The sequence below is a fragment of the Hakea prostrata genome, chromosome 7 (genome assembly GCF_041222555.1).
Source record: "Hakea prostrata isolate BN-2017 chromosome 7, UWA_Hpros_2, whole genome shotgun sequence".
NCBI lineage: Eukaryota > Viridiplantae > Streptophyta > Magnoliopsida > Proteales > Proteaceae > Hakea > Hakea prostrata.
Window position 1 is genome coordinate 71594407 of NC_142606.1, and position 17577 is coordinate 71611983.

Sequence of the window (17577 nt, forward strand, 5' to 3'; positions counted from 1 at the left end):
AAACACCCATTGGTGTTGCAAAACTTGCAATCCAATATGAAATATCCTTGAGAGTCCTTTCCGATTTAAAGGCTCATACTTTTGCCGCCTAATTAATATTATGTTCTTACCCCTCCCAAAATTTTCTATTTTCTTTTATTTTGTAATTTCGAAGAGATATTCTTGCCAAAAAGAAAGAAAACCGAAGAGATATTTGTACTTCTGTTCTGTTCGGAACTTTTAACAGTTCGCTTTAGGACTTCACGCCTTAAACGTTTGCAGTTCAAGAGTGAGAACTAGAGTTTCCCGGTACTATCGTTGGTCTTCATCCATGGCTGCCTCTGGGGAGCTTAGTCCACTGAAGAGAAGCTTCGAACAATTCACAAAGTCACAGTCCAAGATGTCTCATAGTGATGAGTGTGAAACTAAGAAAGAGAACGGACTGATTTCGAAGGAATTCGATGCAAGGAGGTCGGCCTTTACACTTTTGAATTTCTTTCTTGACATGCATAGATATTTAAGTGTACATAATGTTTTTCTTTTTTGGGTTGTTGTTTTTGGTATTCTGCAGTTACCAAAAAGAAGTTTTTGAAGTTGCTCTTCGAAAAAATACGATCGCTATGTTGGAAACCGGTGCAGGGAAAACAATGATCGCTGTGATGCTCATAAAGGAAATTGGGCAAGCAATGAAGATGAATGCAGAAAAGAAGTTGATTATATTTCTGGCACCAACTGTTCATCTGGTTAATCAGGTGTCCTAGAATAATCATTGGCAGTTTCAGTGTTTATTTTTTCTTGATGTGGTGTATTGCTACCTAATTTATCAAAATTTGTGTTTTTTTTTAGTGCTTTTCCGTTTTAAGTAAGTTAAAGTCTCCACTGCGTTTAGCATTTTGTTTCTTATGAGGAATGCTGTATTTGAAACATGGCTGGCTCCCCGCTTGCAGCAATTTGAAGTCATTAAGATTCATACGAATCTCAAAGTGGAAGAGTATTATGGCGCTAAGAATGTCGATGAATGGAGTGCCGAATCTTGGAAGAAAGAAATAAGAGATCAAGATGTAAGTTTTGCTTTATAAAGATTATTTACGGGCAGTAACTCATATGTCTCTGCTGCTATAATATGAATGTCTCTCTTCCAGCGTTTGGGGCTAACCAAGTGGGGTAATTATTCACAGTTTTCCACCGATAATATTTAATTTGTATCTAAAAAATTACCCTCTAATTTTCATGTTAATTTGTATAAACTGTTGTTGTTGAGTACATCTTTTCATCTAATCATTTTAGAATTAGAGAATGGGTTTGAAAGAACCAAGGGAAACCCATCCTTGATTTGGGTTTCAGAAGTATTCTTGTAACCTGTATTAGATTTGTAAGTAACAGATGAGAAAGATGCATATTGCTCTTGCTCTGATGATGGTGATGCTTTATGGGTTTTATCTGGGTTATAAGGGAATAAAGGAGACAGGATGAATCTGGTTGGAAATGTCCTTTCCCAGTAACCCTGCATTTGGAGTGGTTGTCTTTCACACCTGGTGGGAGCAGAAGCTTTGAAAATGGAGTTCTGACTTCAGATCCTTCTAGCAGAGCAGAAGTTAATTGTACTTGATGTCAATACCAAGCTAGCTTTTACCCCTTCTGTGTGCACTGACATGCCTAGAAATAGGCTCATTATGAATTCCTTTGGTCTTCTCACTCTGTTTTATAGGCCTCTGCTTCCCCCCATAAAGACAGATGCTTGTATGTTTTATTGCTTGTTTATTCTCCCCATTCTTGGGAAGCCTCTGTATTTAGCCTTCATTCTGCAGGTAATGGTTATGACTCCTCAAATTTTACTGGATGCTTTGAGGAAGGCATTCATGAGCATAGAAATGGTATGCTTGATGATATTTGATGAAGGCCATCGTGCAATAGGAAATCATCCATATACAAAAATAATGAAGGTAAAAGCTTGATTGGAGATTCAAAATTTTTCTATTATATGCATTATGTTATGGTAGTTGGTAAACCCTCTCCCCATTCTCCTTTTTATTTTTAATAATCTATTAATGATTTATTTTGTTTTGCTAAAGGAATTTTATCATAAATCTGGAAACAAGCCAAAAATATTTGGAATGACCGCATCACCTGTGGTTAGGAAAGGTAATATACTTTTAAAGAATGTTGGATTTATTTTACTGTTTCTTTTGTCAGGGTAGCAGGTAGGAGATCTGCAGGTGAAATGCAATATTGGAATTTCCTGTGTGAATAGTTGCTCAAAATTTTGTTCATGTCTTGGATGTGTTTTCATCTATACCAAGTAAAGGTATTAAATTTGATCATAGGGGCCTTCATAAGAAGCTATCAGTTTGGATGATGTTGGTTTTGGAAAATTAAGTTGGACAATAACAGTAGTTTGTGGAAGTCTTTTTGGAAACAATATCTATAACTTCAAACCTTGGAAGGTAGGTGCATAGACTTGATATATATATATTTTGTTATTTGGTAAGAGTAATTATGCTACATCAACATAATTCATCCTTATATGAATTCTTGCCTTCCAATAAGCTCTATTGAGATCATACTGGATACAAGGCCTAATCCATGCATATATTTTCTCACCACTTCTCCTAATGTTACTTTAGGTTTGCCCCTAACTCTCTTAGTTCCTTTAATCTAGATTAAATCACTTTTGCATACTAGGGCATTTTAAGGTCTTTGTTGAACATGGTTGTGTTGCCACCAATGATATTTTTCTAGCTTATGGTAGCTATTCACAAACCAGCTCTATCATGATTGTTCCTTACTTCATCCTCCTTTGTTTTGCCACTCATCGATCTCAACATCCTCATTTCTAGTATATAGAGTTTATCCATATGATGCTTCTTAATTGCCCAACACTTTGCACCATCCCTGATAGTAGGTCATACAACTAAACTATAATTTTTATTTTATTTTATTATTATTATTATTTTTATAGATTTTATAGGTGTATATTGTAAGCAAAGCCTTGTGAACAACTCTTTGCTTAGTAAACTATTTAGGATACATGGGAGATGATTGAAATTAGGGCAAAGTTCAGGAGGTATCTGTAGTTTAATGAATGCTTATTACCAAGAAGAAATTTTCTTATAGTCGAGTGAGGTGTACCGCCATACCATGTACTTCAGATCATCAAAACTGCTTTGTCTCACGTTTCCAACAACAATAATTACAAGAGTATACCCTAATCTCAACTGAATGGGGTAGGCTACATGGATCCTAGCTTACAAGGCCTAAGCTATGCATGGCTTTCTTCAACACCTTACTTAGGCTTGATTTAGGCTTGTCCCCGGCCCTTTTAGTTCCTTAAATCCCAAATCAAATCATTCCTCTAAATTGGGGCATCTCGATCTTTCCATTGAACATGCCTTGCCACCTCAAATGAATCCCCAGTTGCTTATCATGTGTTGAAGACTTGAAGCTACTCCAACTCAGTTGTCATCCAGTTTGGCCACACAACCATCTCAACATCCTCATTTGTATGATGTGTCTTAACCACCCAACATTTTATACCATATACCATAGCTGGTTGCATGGGAGAAAAAGGGGCCATACCTATTGCACAGGTTCCTGCATCTAGAAGGGCCCTATGACAGTTCTTTAAATTCACCTTCCAAGATTTAAAGGTACATGCTAATTACAAAGCACTTTGGATCTGGATGCTCCTGTTTTTTTCATTCATCGTACTTCAATTCTTTTGGCAACACCATCATCTATATTGCTTTCTTCGATATGATAGAGCCCAAATATCTAAAGTACTTACTTTAAGAAATCCCTTTCTGATGTAACCAGATCTAGCAAGCATAGGGCCCCTCTGAACGTGGGCCCAAAACAAGGCCGAATTTTCAAATTTCCCCACCCCCTTTGGGTATAGATAGGATATAGTTATTTCAGAATAATTTTAGGATCCAACATCTACTTTTTGTTTTTCAGTTGGATTGGTGGTTGGAGTCCTTGTTTGAGTGGGAGTCCCAGTTGGTATTTGATAAGATCCTTCTAATACCTTAGAAAATCAATACTAAAATGCAAGAAATTAACAAGATAGAGCTGGTTTTAATGGTGTCAATCACCCCCACACCTCACAGTGGTGTCCCTTAGCCTACGGCTGCCCAAGAAAACTCTCAAAAAACATTCGATACCCTCTCCACTCACTTGTCCCTCTATTTATAGACCCTCAACTAACCCTAATTCTCTCTCTCCTCCACATGGCCTCATCCTAGGGTCCTAACAGTATTCAATATTCAAGTCAGATTCCTGGTGGAAGTTGGTTATTTATTTTTACACATTACTATTAACGAGGAGATCTCTAGAATACTCCTTCCGAATTTGTTTTATAAGTTGTTGAGGCGTAAAGTGAATCCCAATCCAAAGTGGATTCCCAAATTGAGTCCAATTAAGTTCCCTAGATTGAGTCTTAGTTTGTTTCCCTCCAATGTAAGGCAGAAAAACATTAATCCCTGAAAAACAAAAAGTAGATTAATCCCTCAAATGGTTAATTCCAGAATAATTTTAAGATACAATTATGCATTAATCCCTGCTTTTTTCTCATTTATCTGCAGAAACTATAAGGAACCTCATCAGGTATGTAGCTGGTCAAATCTTCCATGATAAGCACAAACATGTAAGGGCTTAAGGCTGATCCTGGATGAAGCCCGCTTATAGTTGGGAAATTCCTTATTTGACATCTCGTGGTCACTATTAGCATCATAGATGTCTGTAATTATATCCACATATTCATATTACACCTTTTCTATAGTAATATAGTATATGCTAGAGAACTCTCTAGTTACTCTGTTCTAGGCTTTTTCTTGGTTAGTGATTTAACACATATGAACAACACCAAGAACGACGGAAGAAGAGTTGAGGAAGAAGGAGATGGAATTGGGGAAGAAAAGTAAGGAAGAATGGAGTAGCATGTTGTGTGTTGGAGTGAGTCTCCAATACACCTATATTACTTCACTGATGAAAAGGAAGAAATTACATACACCCTGCTGACGTAAAACGGTAAAGGCAACATTACATTATAAGGCAACTACTGATGAGACTAGTTTCTGAACTGCTGCTACACCACATGAACTCTAACATAAAGACCATATAGATATCCTTTTATCCTCTCTCTATCTTTTCCATGAGCCATCTAAGTAAGAAAATGACTTCCGTTTTGGACATTCTCAACTTCCTATTACAAATTCAAATTGGTTCTCTGAAATAGTAGTTTCCTTTCTTGGGTGGGTTGCAAGTTTGCAACCTCCCTCTTTCATAGCTTATTGTTTTGAGTCTAGAGTTATTGAAGCTTTTGGTATCACCTTTTATTTTTGTAAATGGAAAGCTCAATGCTTCTCGTTCATTACCATGGCCTTTTCTTGTGCCCGTAATCTTGTTAGATGGGTTGGTTAACCAAGATAAACCACAACCCTAAGCTCTTCCACATTTCTGTTGGAACCTCCATCTGGGTTTGGTGCTTTGCCTGTTCATTTCTCCTAATGCTTCTTTTACTTCAAATGCCTAATTTTGCTTATATATCTATGAGATGACATGTGGTGTCTTGAACTCCAAATGAATGCAGCCTTCTGGACACTATTAATTAAAGAGTCTCTGTTTATTTGATGTAACCTGGCCCTAGACAGCCCAAGAAGAGCCAAAAAGTGCCGAAGCCTACTTGAAAATGGAAGCTAGTTCAAGAAGGGCTGAGCACGCCCAAGGGCATTTTGGTCAATTTTCAACCGCTCTATATGGGTCTTGATAGAATTTCCTTGATCCAAGGGCCATAGATCTACTTTTGTTTTTCTATATGGGTTAGTCAATTTTAAAAATATAAAGTGCCCAAGTCATTAGAAGTTAGTTAGTCATAAGATGAGATTCTTTATCCAGAAGGAATCCTATATTTTAGAGTTTGTTTTTATTTGGAAGTTGTTTGCTTCAGTCCCAGGTTAAATGTCTTAACAAGATTCCAATTCTAGGGTTGTGATCTTGTTGTAATTTGATTCCTTTTTAAGTAGGGTAGTCTAGAGTTGTGATCCTTATCTATTTGGGAGTCCCAAACCCAGACAAAGTCATTATTAGGCTATAAATAGTCTCTTCTTTCATTGTAATTTTCAGATTTGATTGATGAATGACAAATTGAGTTGAAAGAATGGACTTGAGAGAAGTCGTGGGATCCCGAGATGGTGACCTGCAGCTGGGTTTGTGCACTGTGATTCTGCAATTTGAGTGATCTTCTCCTCTTCCTGACTTCAGCAGCAAGCCTTCCAAGTAAAATACAATCCCTTCCCCTTCAGTTCCGGCCAAGCCCTACACCTACTCTCACAACCATAGCCCTCCCATCCCCTTTCTTCTTCCCTTCGATACAGCAAACCCCTCCTCCCCCCTGTTAAGTCTTGTTTTCCAACACCTATTAGGCCCCCTTCACCTCCATAGAATTGCATTAACCCCTAGGAGCTACCCTTATTATTTCTTGAATTCAGCCCTATTTCCCCTAGCCCAGAAATTCCTGCACTTGATCTTCTATGTTGTGTGAATTCTGCAGAAATTTTAAAACTTAAGGAAACCCTAAATTAGGCAATCACACCTCCTTTAAACCCTCTGAATCCTTGAAACCAGTTTTGAATTTTCAGAACCAGCAAAACAGACCCAAAACCCACCATGGCTGAAACCTACCATTAACCCTAATTCCAGTTTAAATTTGAATTTCAAATCTGGGATTCAGTTTACAGTAGAATTCTGATCTGTTTCCAGTTACAGAAAAGCCCTAGAGTACTCTCACAACCTCTGAAACATCATTCACCCCCGCTGGAAATCCTGGGCAACCCTAAGAATCTGGGGAAATTATCAAACTGCCCTAGATACGGGCTTCATCATTAGTGTTCTATGAAAAGACGCTATCCATCTTTCCTTTAGTGTACTCATCATTAGTAGCCTGCCCTCGTCAGTTTCAATTCATCTGACAAAATTTCTACTCTTTCTTTTCTGGTACTTCAACTATCCAATGTAGTCTCATGTTCATTAGCTAGAAAAATGGAATATGCCAATTGTCCTCATGATCAGAGGATTCTTAGCCATTTGGAAAAAAAAACATTGTTTTAGCTGACCCACCAATAAATATATAAATTATTCATCCCCCCCCCCCAAAAAAGAAAATGCATGGTTGTGAACCAAACTAATCTCTGGGATATGGGATGATGATTTCTCATCTCCTCTAATTAGACATATCTAATAAAATGCCTCAGAATGTTAGTTGGCTCCTTCGAAGGAAGACTTAGGGTTCTCCATTTGTGAAATGGAGAACATTCTAATTTCAAATTTCCACCTAAGGATACAGCTTCTTTCTCATATGCTGAGTGCTTTATATGAGCTTAGAGATGTATGTAAAACTGACTTATGTATTTAACCTCAAGCTCTGTCCATGAACACTTTATATTGTGTTATAAAAAAAGAAAAGAAACAATAATCTTGTATGCTCGTCATTGCTTCTTTCATTTAGTGCTCCCTTAATGGTTCATTTATTAGATTACAGAGCATTTGGTGGATGCAACCTTTTCTACTTTTGAGTTATGTTTTTTCACCTGGTTCAAAAACCTTGTGGCATTTGCTTATATTTTCTTCAAACTGGTTCAAAAACTGGGTGGTAGTTGCTTCATGAGACCTTTTCTAATATTTTTTCTGAAATGTTTATATACGATAGGTGTATCATCAAGCATGGATTGTGAGGATCAAATTTCTGAACTTGAATGCATCTTAGATTCAAAGGTCAGTTATAGATTTCACCACACTTAAGTTAATTTCTGTTTTCTGAACTTTTTTTGGGTTACACAATGCAAACCTAAGTTTTTGTTGTATGAGGTGCTGCAGATTTATACTGTTGAGGATAAAGCTGAACTGGAGTTATATATTCCCTCTGCAAAAGAAATCACTAGATATTATGACCCCTTTAACTTTTGTTTTGAGGATTTCAAGACAAAATTGAATTCTTCATTTTCTAAGGTTTTCCTTTACCATTCTCTTTCCTCTCCCATTTGTGGCTTTTCTATTTTAGAAGTTTCTGATATGGCTCTTCTTTCTGAGCAGTCTGATGCTTTGTTGGTTGAGATGCAAGAGAAATTGCCAAGTCAATTCAATGACACTGATGAAATATACAGGAACTTCAGAAAACGTTTATCCAATCACCATTCGAAGATTCTGCATTGTTTGGATGATCTTGGCCTTATATGTGCTCGAGAGGTATTCCTATTTAATATTTAACCTGCATAATTTATATCAAGCATGTTCGAACAGTTGTGAGCTATTTCCAGGCCTTTCCATTAGCTGATCCAATTTACTCATTCATGAATTTGCTAGTGATTAATATTGAATCTTGATAACCCCCTCTTTTATTTTTTGGAGAAGAAAATGGGGTGGGCATGGTTTCTGAGCTTCTATACTGAAGGTTGGTGATGTGAACGCAGAGACCCCCCTTGCCGAACCCTAAGTGGGGCCTTGCTAGATGGCTATAAGAAGCCTTATTGAGCTGGCCGAATCTTCTAATAGGGGTATTTAGGGCATTTTCAGCCCTCTTTTATTGCTGGAATTATTTCCAGCTTTATCTCTAGAGTTTGAGTTGGTTTTTATCTCTTGATTTGAGCTATGTTTGAATTGGTTAGGTTGTCGAATGTGGATAAGATAAGACTCTTGTACAAAGAGGGTTCCCATCTTTTGGTTTTTATCTGTTGATTTGAGTTGTGTTTGAATTGGTTAGGTTGTCGAATGTGGATAAGATAAGACTCTTGTACAAAGAGGGTTCCCATCTTTAGGAGCTTTAGGAGAATTTTTATCTTGTAAGAGTTTACTTTTAATTAGAAGTAGTCTTTCAGTAGTTGGTGGTTGAGTGTCCTAGGGAATTCTTTTGAAGTGGAACTCCTTAGAGTCTTCAGTTAGTTTTTATTTTCAGCATGTGTCTCTAATTGTTTAGATTCCAATTCAAGAATCCACATTATATGGTGGGATCCTTGTCTGTTAAGGAGTCCCACATAGTGTTAGAGTCTTTTGAAGGCTATAAGTACCCCTCTCTTCTCCTGTCTCTCTGCTCTATTCCCTCTCTTGATGAGATCCGCTCTGCCATTCGTTCCCACAAAGCCAACAAGGCCCTTGGTCCTGATGGCTTTAGTATGGGATTCTTCCTGGCCACTTGGGACTTCATTAAGCCCGACCTTATTCACGCTATTCGCAGTTTCTTCCTTTACCCTGCCCAACTCTCCACCATCAACAACACCTTTCTTTGTCTTATCCCCAAAAAGCCTGGAGCCTCATCTCTCTCTGATTTTCGTCCCATCTCGCTCTGTAATCTCATCTATAAATTCATCTCCAAAATCCTGGCCAATTGTCTTAAATTGGTTTTCCCCTCTCTGGTCAGTCCCAATCAGTCGGCCTTCATTGCCGGTCGGAGCATCTCTGATAATATTCTCCTCTGTGCTGAGATTATCCGTGGCTTTGATAGAGCTAGCCATTCCCCTGCTGCTCTTATAAAGGTTGATCTTCATAAAGCCTTTGACTCTATTCCATGGGATTTCATCAATGAAGTCCTTTCGGTAATGGGCTTCCCCCCCCTTTGTCCACAGGGTCGAGACTTGTATCTCTACCCCTCACTTCTCGGTCATCACCAATGGCTCCCCGACTGGTTTCTTCGCTTCGCGTATTGGTATTCGTCAAGGATGCCCCCTATCCCCTTTCCTCTTTACCTTAGCGTTGGAAGTGCTCTCCCACCTCATTCAATCCAAAACTGATCAGATGCTCATTTCTCCCATTCCCAAGTGTCGCTCCTTTAAGCTCACCCACCTCGCCTTTGCTGATGACCTCATGATTTTCTCTAAGGTTGGCCACTCCTCCATCTCTTCTATCCTCTCGATCCTCTCCCACTTTGAATCCCTATCGGGACTTAGAGTCAACTTTGAGAAATCCACCATCTTTTTCTCTGGTCTCTTTGATTCCTCTAGAACCTCCCTCCTTGCGCTCTCTGGATTCAGCCCAGGCTCTTTCCCTGTGACCTATCTTGGTCTCCCCCTCATCCATGGTAGGCTCACTCGCCACCACTGCTCCCCCATGCTTGATCATATTCGAAAGAAGCTACAACTTTGGAAGAGTAAGCTACTTTCGTTTGCTGGGAGAATGGTGCTTATCCGCTTTGTCCTCCAATCCTCTTACCTCTACTGGTGTGGTATCTTTTCCCTGCCTAAATCTATCATCCATTCTCTGGAATCCATGTTTTGTGCTTTCCTTTGGAAGGGCCAGGAGTCTCCCCGCTTTCTTCATCCTATTAGCTGGAAGTCAGTTTGCTGTCCCCAATCTGAGGGTGGTCTTGGTTTTCGCCGTATCCATGATATGAATATGGCTTGTCTCATGAAACTCATTTGGAAGATTGCCTCCAAACATGATTCCATCCTGGGTTTCCGGGTCTATTCCTACCTTCTCAAGACTGACTTGATTTGGACTGTTCCGCTCCCCTCCAATCCCTCCTGGATTTGGAGGAAGCTCCTGATTCTCCGTGGTCGTGCTCTCCCTACCATTTCTATTAGTGTCTTAACTGGTTTCTCCATCTCTTTTTGGCTTGACCCCTGGCATCCGATGGGTATCCTGTACGCTCTTTTTGGCCCTAGAAACGTTTATAACACCCGTATCCCAAAATCCACTCCCCTTTCCACGTTCATCTCCTCTGGGTCTTGGTCCCCATCCCCCCACCCAAGTCTCACACAGGTTTGGAGCTCCCTCCCCCCTTTTCCCCCTCATCGATGATCGCATTACTTGGTTGCAGCCCCATCCTACCCCCTTTTCTACTGCATCAGCTTGGAACCTCCTAAGAACCCCATCTCCTCCTATCCCTTGGTCCCCTCTTGTTTGGTTTAAAGGCCACATCCCTTGCCATGCCCTAACACTTTGGAGAGCCCTTGGCCTTGCCCTGCCTACCCAAGCTTTTCTTATTAGCTGTCACATCCCCGCCAACCCTAACTGTACCAACTGTTGGAATAGTTCAGAGGATATTGACCATCTTTTTTTCAGTTGCCCTATTTCCCGCTTTGTTTGGTCCCTTGCCCTTGCATCCATTTGGCCCAGATCACGTCGTTCTTTTGGCTTTGCTCGAGATTGGAAATGGATCCTGAGAAATTTTGCTAGTACCTCTATATGTGACGATGTGGCTAAGCTTGTCTTTGCGGCCACTATTCACCATCTTTGGTGGGAGCGTAACATGCGAAGATGGACATCCAAATCCCGTCCTAGAGATTTGATTTGGAATGCCATCTGCTTTGATGTTTCTTCTAGACTTTGGTCTCTTCCCCACCCCCCTGTTGTAGATTCTCCAAGAAATAGTTTGATTGTTAGTTCTTGGAGTCTCTCAGCTTCTTTTTGTCCCCTTCTTGATTGGGACTTCCCCCCCCCCCCCCCTTTGTTCCCTTTGTAGGTGCTCTTTGTATGTGCTCTTTTGGCTTTTGGTAATTTAGTTATTTATTCATCCAAAAAAAAAAAAAAAAAAGTAGCCTAGTATTCTTTGTAATTCCCAAGTTCTGATTATTGAATAAAATTGGTTTGAGTTTGAGGATCAATGTTTCCTAGTTGAGGGGTCCATGGTTGAGTAAAAGTTTTGTTCAAGGATCAGTAATCTAGCATCCATTGCAACTTCTTCTTCTTCATTGCAGCAATCTACAAGCAATCAAGCAACTTTCTTCAAGAGATACAGCAGTAAACAAGTAAGTCCAGCAGCCCCCACCCCTTTCCGCCACCTCCTGTCTCACCTGCAGCCTTCCCCCACCCCTTTTCTTTCTTGCGCAAGTTCTAGGAACCCTCCCCCTTCTGTTGCGGACCCTCTCAGCCCCTCCTCCACTCCCAACAGTACCCTTATCCCCCTGCCTGCTTCCTGAGACAGCCCCCTGCCCATCCTCGACCTTTCCCCTAACCCCATGAGTCCCTTAACCCCTCTGCTGCCCTGCGGCAGCTTTAAAACCTCAATCCCTGCAGTTTCCTTTTCCCGGCCCCTTTAACCTTCCTTTTTCTCTCCCTAGGACCGACCTACCCCTAGGCCTTGGTTCTCTTGTTATTCCCCCAATTGAACCTAGTTTCCTTAGTGCAGAAAAATTCCTCCCCTTCATCTTCTTCCTCTGAATTTCTTCAAATTATTTTCTAACTGCTGAAACATAAACCCTACTTCAATTCAGGCCATACCAGCATACCCTACATTGCAGACCATCAAACACAAGTTCTGTAATTACAGAACAGCAAGTGCAGCCCCTCTCCCACCCTAGCTGAAACCCTCCAAACCCTAATTTTCCTGTTTTTGTTATAATTCAGATCTCTGTTAAGTATTACAGCAGGGTTTCTTGAGCTGCAGAATACCCTTTAAGTTCTAGAGCAAGCTTTCTCTTTGCTGGCATTCCTGGGCAGCCCTTAGTTACAGGGAAATTCCGCAACTACCCATCACTGTAAAACTGGGTTTACATCAGCTGGTTGTGGATCAGATGTGGACCTGTCATTCTGCGGCGCTGTGGTACACCATTCTTCATGTTTGATGAGCAACAATATAGGAAAGCCATTAAAATCGATGGTTCTTGCATGACATGAGCTGGTTGAACTCGGAATACAATCAAGCCTATGGAGTAGGAACAGCTGAATGTCAGGTGGCAATGAAGATTGACAGTTCATAATGCAAGCTCATTAGTGTTTCTTTTCCTATGTTTGGCACACAAATGCACATAAATGAATGGTTTGTGCACATGTGACATGTGAATACACTAACGTCACGGAATACAACAGAAAATTTTGGGTTCGAGTAAGTTCAGCTGAGACAGTCACCAAAATGCTCCACTGCCTTTTTGATATGGTAGTAGGAGGCTATAATTCTTTCAGTTAGAATTTTATGTAAGTTAATCATTTAAACCAGTCAATATGGTAGAATCAGATCTCCAGAGTGGTTGAGCAGCTTCAGTCTGTTAACATATTCTGGATTGATTTACTGGAACTTCCATAATGTGATAATATTATTAGCATAATTGTCAAAGCTTTTTGTAGGCCTGGTGCTTTTATTTTTTTATTTTTTGGATTGAGGGCCTAACCACTAGGCACCTTGTTGATGTTGTCTTAGTTTTTGAACTGCCTTTGTTCGCCTAGGACTTTGACAACCATGATTATTAGATGTTTGTGAAGATGCTCACATTGATCTTAGTCAGATTTGTCAGAAACTTTGTTTAATAAAATAATAGAGCTCATTAAATTTTCCACCTCTGAGAAAGCTAGATTGTTTAAACTTGTCCCATGAAAAATGTCTTTAAACTTTCAACAACATTTTTTGTTTTCTTTTCTGGATGCATTTTCAACAGCATCGTAATTACAATTGCATCATTGCTGTTGTTGAATTGGTGATATACTAGCATGGTTGGTTTCTGAATTTCAACTTTCTATTCCAATGGGTTATTGTTCTCTTCCAGCTGATTTCACATTAAAAAAATATCAGTGTCTTGGGAATAGAATACCTCCTGAGATTATGTTGGTATCATCTTTGAGGGATTATAGTGTTTCAGAGAGAATGTTGAGATATCCTAAATGATCCTTCCCACTCACTACTCTGCTAGTCAAATGGCTTAGATCTTCATTTTCCACATCAACTAGATAGTCTCCTTCAACAGAGATGTTACCCACTCTGCATCATTTTAAAGTGCCTCTTGCACCCAAATTTACTAATTCACCTTAATTAACCTCAGTGACATATCCGAGCATTCTGCAATCCTGAATAACGAATAATTAATACACAACCCCTTTCTGAATTTTTAGTGTTCTGCAAAAGAATATATGCTCAGTGATTTTTTTTTTGTAAACACTATTTCAGTGACAAGACTAGGAAGGATAAGATAACGAATGATCATATTGGAGCTGGTCTGGGAGCAGCTCAGTAAGTGACAAGTTACAAGAAAGTCGTTTGAGGTGACACAACCATATGTTCAACAGAGGCCTGTAAATGCCCTATATGGAGAAGTGATATAATCCAAATTGATAGAATTAGAAGAGCTAAGGGCATAGCAAAGATAACCTTAAGATAACCTTGTATCTAGCATGGCCTTAAACAGAGTTGATTGGAAGGTAAGAATCCATGTAGCCAACCCCATTTAGTTGGGACGAGGCTTCTTCTTGTTGTTGTTACTCTATTTGCTCAACCAAACAAACCCATTATTTTGTATTGATTGGAAAAAATGTGTGCCTTTTCCCCTTAAATTGAGCAGCCTGTGCAGTGTGCGGAGAGGTGCATGAGGTTGTAGGTTAGATGCAACCTAGTGAAGTAGTCTGAGGCACAGAGGAAGCACTTCATGCTTGAGATTCAAAGCACTTGCTGAAAGCCTGTTCTTTCATTACAGAACCTCTGCCCTTGCTGCCATCTTGGCTGTTGTTTTTTGTTGGGGCATCATATTGTTAGTGTTGACAAAGCGCTTGCTCTTCGTGGCGCTCTCACTTATCAGTCACTTCAACCATTCTTTCCATTTTGATTTTCCTGTTTCCTTACTAAGTTTGCCATGGTTTCTAATAGATTATGTTGGTTGAGTCCTATTAGGAGTTCAATTCTGTTAGATTTTTAGTTTGTGTAATTTTCTATTTCTTGTTACCCAAGTAAGGGTATTTATGTAATAGTTATTTTCCCACTTTATTATAAATAGAGGGCTTAAGATCACTAATCGATTAAGTCATTCTACCACAATCGTTTTTCTTAACATGGCATCAGAGCCAAAAATCGATTAGAGAAAAAAAGGAAAGAAAAGCAAGAAAGGAATGATCGTCTCTCTATCTCTTGATTTTGGGACTTGACCTGCTACCGCTACCGCTACACCATCGCTGCCCTTCACCTCTTCGCCATACCAGCAACCATCAATTCTCTTTTTTTCTTTTTCCTTTTTTCTGGAACCGCAAGACTCCACTGCTTCTTTTGGAATCACAAGAGTCCATCGCTGCCTTTTTCCCATTCTCGTCGCCTTCTAGCATCAGGACCTTTTTGTTTCTTCTTTTTTGGGAATCGCAAGAATCAATTGTTGCCTTCCAGCAGCAGAAGAATCCACATGTCCAGACCACCTCAATCCTGATAGAACCATGTCTTGGTTTTTCCCTTTCTAACTTATGGTTCTATTAGCCCAAAAAGAATGAAAGAAAAAGAAAAAATATATATTGATGTTTCAGGGGTCTCCTTTATAAATTTGAATATTCTCAGGGACTTTTTTTTTGCAAAGTTGCATATTTTCAGGGATCTATTTGTAAATGTGCATATTCTCAGGGACGTATTTGTAATTTTACATATTTTTTGGAGGTTTGTTTGTAATTTTTGCATATCTCTAGGACCTATTTGTGAATTCACATATCTTCAAGGGTCTTTTTTTGATTTCACATTTCTTTAGGGGTTTGTTTGTGATTTTCCATTAAAAAAAAAAAAGGGAAGAAAGAAAGAAAGAAATGGTGTTACTTACCCTATTCACCTTTTGAGTCCTATAAGTCTTATAACTCCCTAGACTTGATTGTGTAAGTTGTTTTGAAAGGGTGAAGATTGAAGAACTGCAGACAGTTTTTTGGCATTGTAACCACCGTTGGTACCATGGTATCTCGCCGAGATCTCACGAGATATCTCGTTTTTTCACCTTGGCAAGACGAGATGGAGGTCGAGATCTGCGAGTTGGGATGTCTCGCTCGAGATCTCGCCATATCTCGCCCTGGATCTCGTTGGAACTCTCAATTTTTGCCTTTTTTTGTGGATTTTGGCTGAATTTTCACTTGCAACTACTCTTAGCACATCTACAACAAGGAAGATCAATCATTCTCTACTTGTCTTATGAATTTATGATTTAATGACTTATATAGAACTTCTAATGGTTGTATAATTATTTTATTCTTGAAAATTGAGATTGGGATTCTCATATGGATGGAATTTTGATAACATTTAAGTTAGTTGATGCATTTGATATACTTGCTTTTCATTTATATGCTTTAAAGGTTCTATATTACATGTTGTATAACATTGCATTCCCTAATCCTACTACATTTCGGTTTCACACTATGGGTAGACTTAGAAATCATACATAGGGTTGTTTCTGACAAATCCAAGGCCACCAACATGTTCAAAAGGCCTTAGATAAGCTAAATACCAAGTTTCAACCCAATTGGGACCCTAAAACCCATCGAGATGGGCCACCGAGTTGACGCCAAAAAATTGTGTATCTCGACCGAGATTTCACCGAGATGGTCGAGATCTCTCTTTTTCAAGGTGGCGAGATCTCTCTCGAGAGCGAGATCTTTTACCATGGTTGGTACTACAACCTCTGTTGGCTCCAAACATTACTCCACTCTTCATCCTCTTTCAGTAAGATTTGATGGAACAAATTATTTGATTTGGTCTCGATCTGCCTACCTAACTATTTCCGGAAGAGGACTTGTTGGACACCTTACAGGCGCCACTATCAAACCTCCCACCACAGGTGTTTCACAAGATAAATGGATCTCGAATGACTTTCTTATTATGTCATTCCTTTTGAATTCCATGATTGCAAAATGCAAATATTGTTTGTGGATACATATTACTTGATACTGCAGCTCAAATCTAGAAGACTACTACTGAAATGTATGGACAGTTGGGGAATAATGCACAGGTTTATGAGCTATGGAAGAAACTTCATGAGACTACCCAAAAGGAACTGACTGTGGCCCAATATTATGCCGGGTTGCGATCTCCTTGGCAAGAGTTGGGGATTATCACCCCACTAATTTGGATGATGTGGCTACTTATAGGAAGCATGTTAATAAGATTCGGGTATATGACTTCTTGGCGGGTTTGAATGTGGAGTACAATCAGATTAGAGTGCAAGTATTGATTCGTTCTCCCTTTCCTACACTAGAACAATCTTTTGCCCTTGTTCAACGTGAGAAAAATCGTTAATTAGCCATGCTTCATACTCCTATTATGGAGAAATCAGCCTTACAGTCTGTTAGCACTAAATCTAATTCGGCCACGGAGATTTTCAAGTGTGAGCACTGTCACAAACCATATCATAACAAGGCTAATTGTTGAAAGCTCCATAGGAAGCCTGCTGATTTTGAGTAGAAAAGGGCATAAAGAATAGGAAAAATGAAGGCTAATCTTTTTAAGATGGTTTTCACAACACTTCTGCAAAAGTTGGTTTTTCACAAGAGTTAGCTACTCTGTGATTTATTCTCCCATCTTCTCCTACTGGTACAACCCTTTCTGCTGCTTCCTCCACTATCCATACCAATTCCTACCTTTCTACTTCGGGTAAAATTTTTACAGGCTTCCATGTTTCTTCAATTTCTGCTCCCTGGATTATTGATATAAGAGCCAAAGATTATATAACAGGTTCATCCTTCTTTTTCTTACATTATTCTCTAACTTGTTGAAAAGATAAAGTTTGAATTGTTGATGGCTCCTATTCTTCCATTGCTGGAAAATGTACCATTCAACATTCTCCATCACTTTCTTTATCTAAAGTTCTGCATGTTCTCTCTTTCTCTTCTAACTTGTTTTCTATGAATTGTAAAGTGACATTTTCCCTATCTTACTGTGTCTTCCAGGATCTAGTA

General features: G+C 39.3%; 1 protein-coding gene across 2 annotated transcripts in view; it reads left to right on the forward strand.

Annotated features, from left to right (window-relative positions):
• DCL3 (dicer-like 3) overlaps positions 1-17577 on the forward strand; it is a 75214-nt gene continuing 57637 nt past the window's right edge. For both annotated transcript variants that reach the window (XM_089161938.1, XM_089161939.1), the window contains exons 1-8: positions 1-450; positions 551-731; positions 927-1040; positions 1788-1922; positions 2052-2121; positions 7682-7746; positions 7849-7980; positions 8065-8217. In XM_089161938.1, coding sequence (XP_089018064.1) covers positions 311-450; positions 551-731; positions 927-1040; positions 1788-1922; positions 2052-2121; positions 7682-7746; positions 7849-7980; positions 8065-8217 — 990 coding nt within the window. In that variant the 5' untranslated portion in view covers positions 1-310. The remainder of the gene's footprint in view (positions 451-550; positions 732-926; positions 1041-1787; positions 1923-2051; positions 2122-7681; positions 7747-7848; positions 7981-8064; positions 8218-17577) is intronic.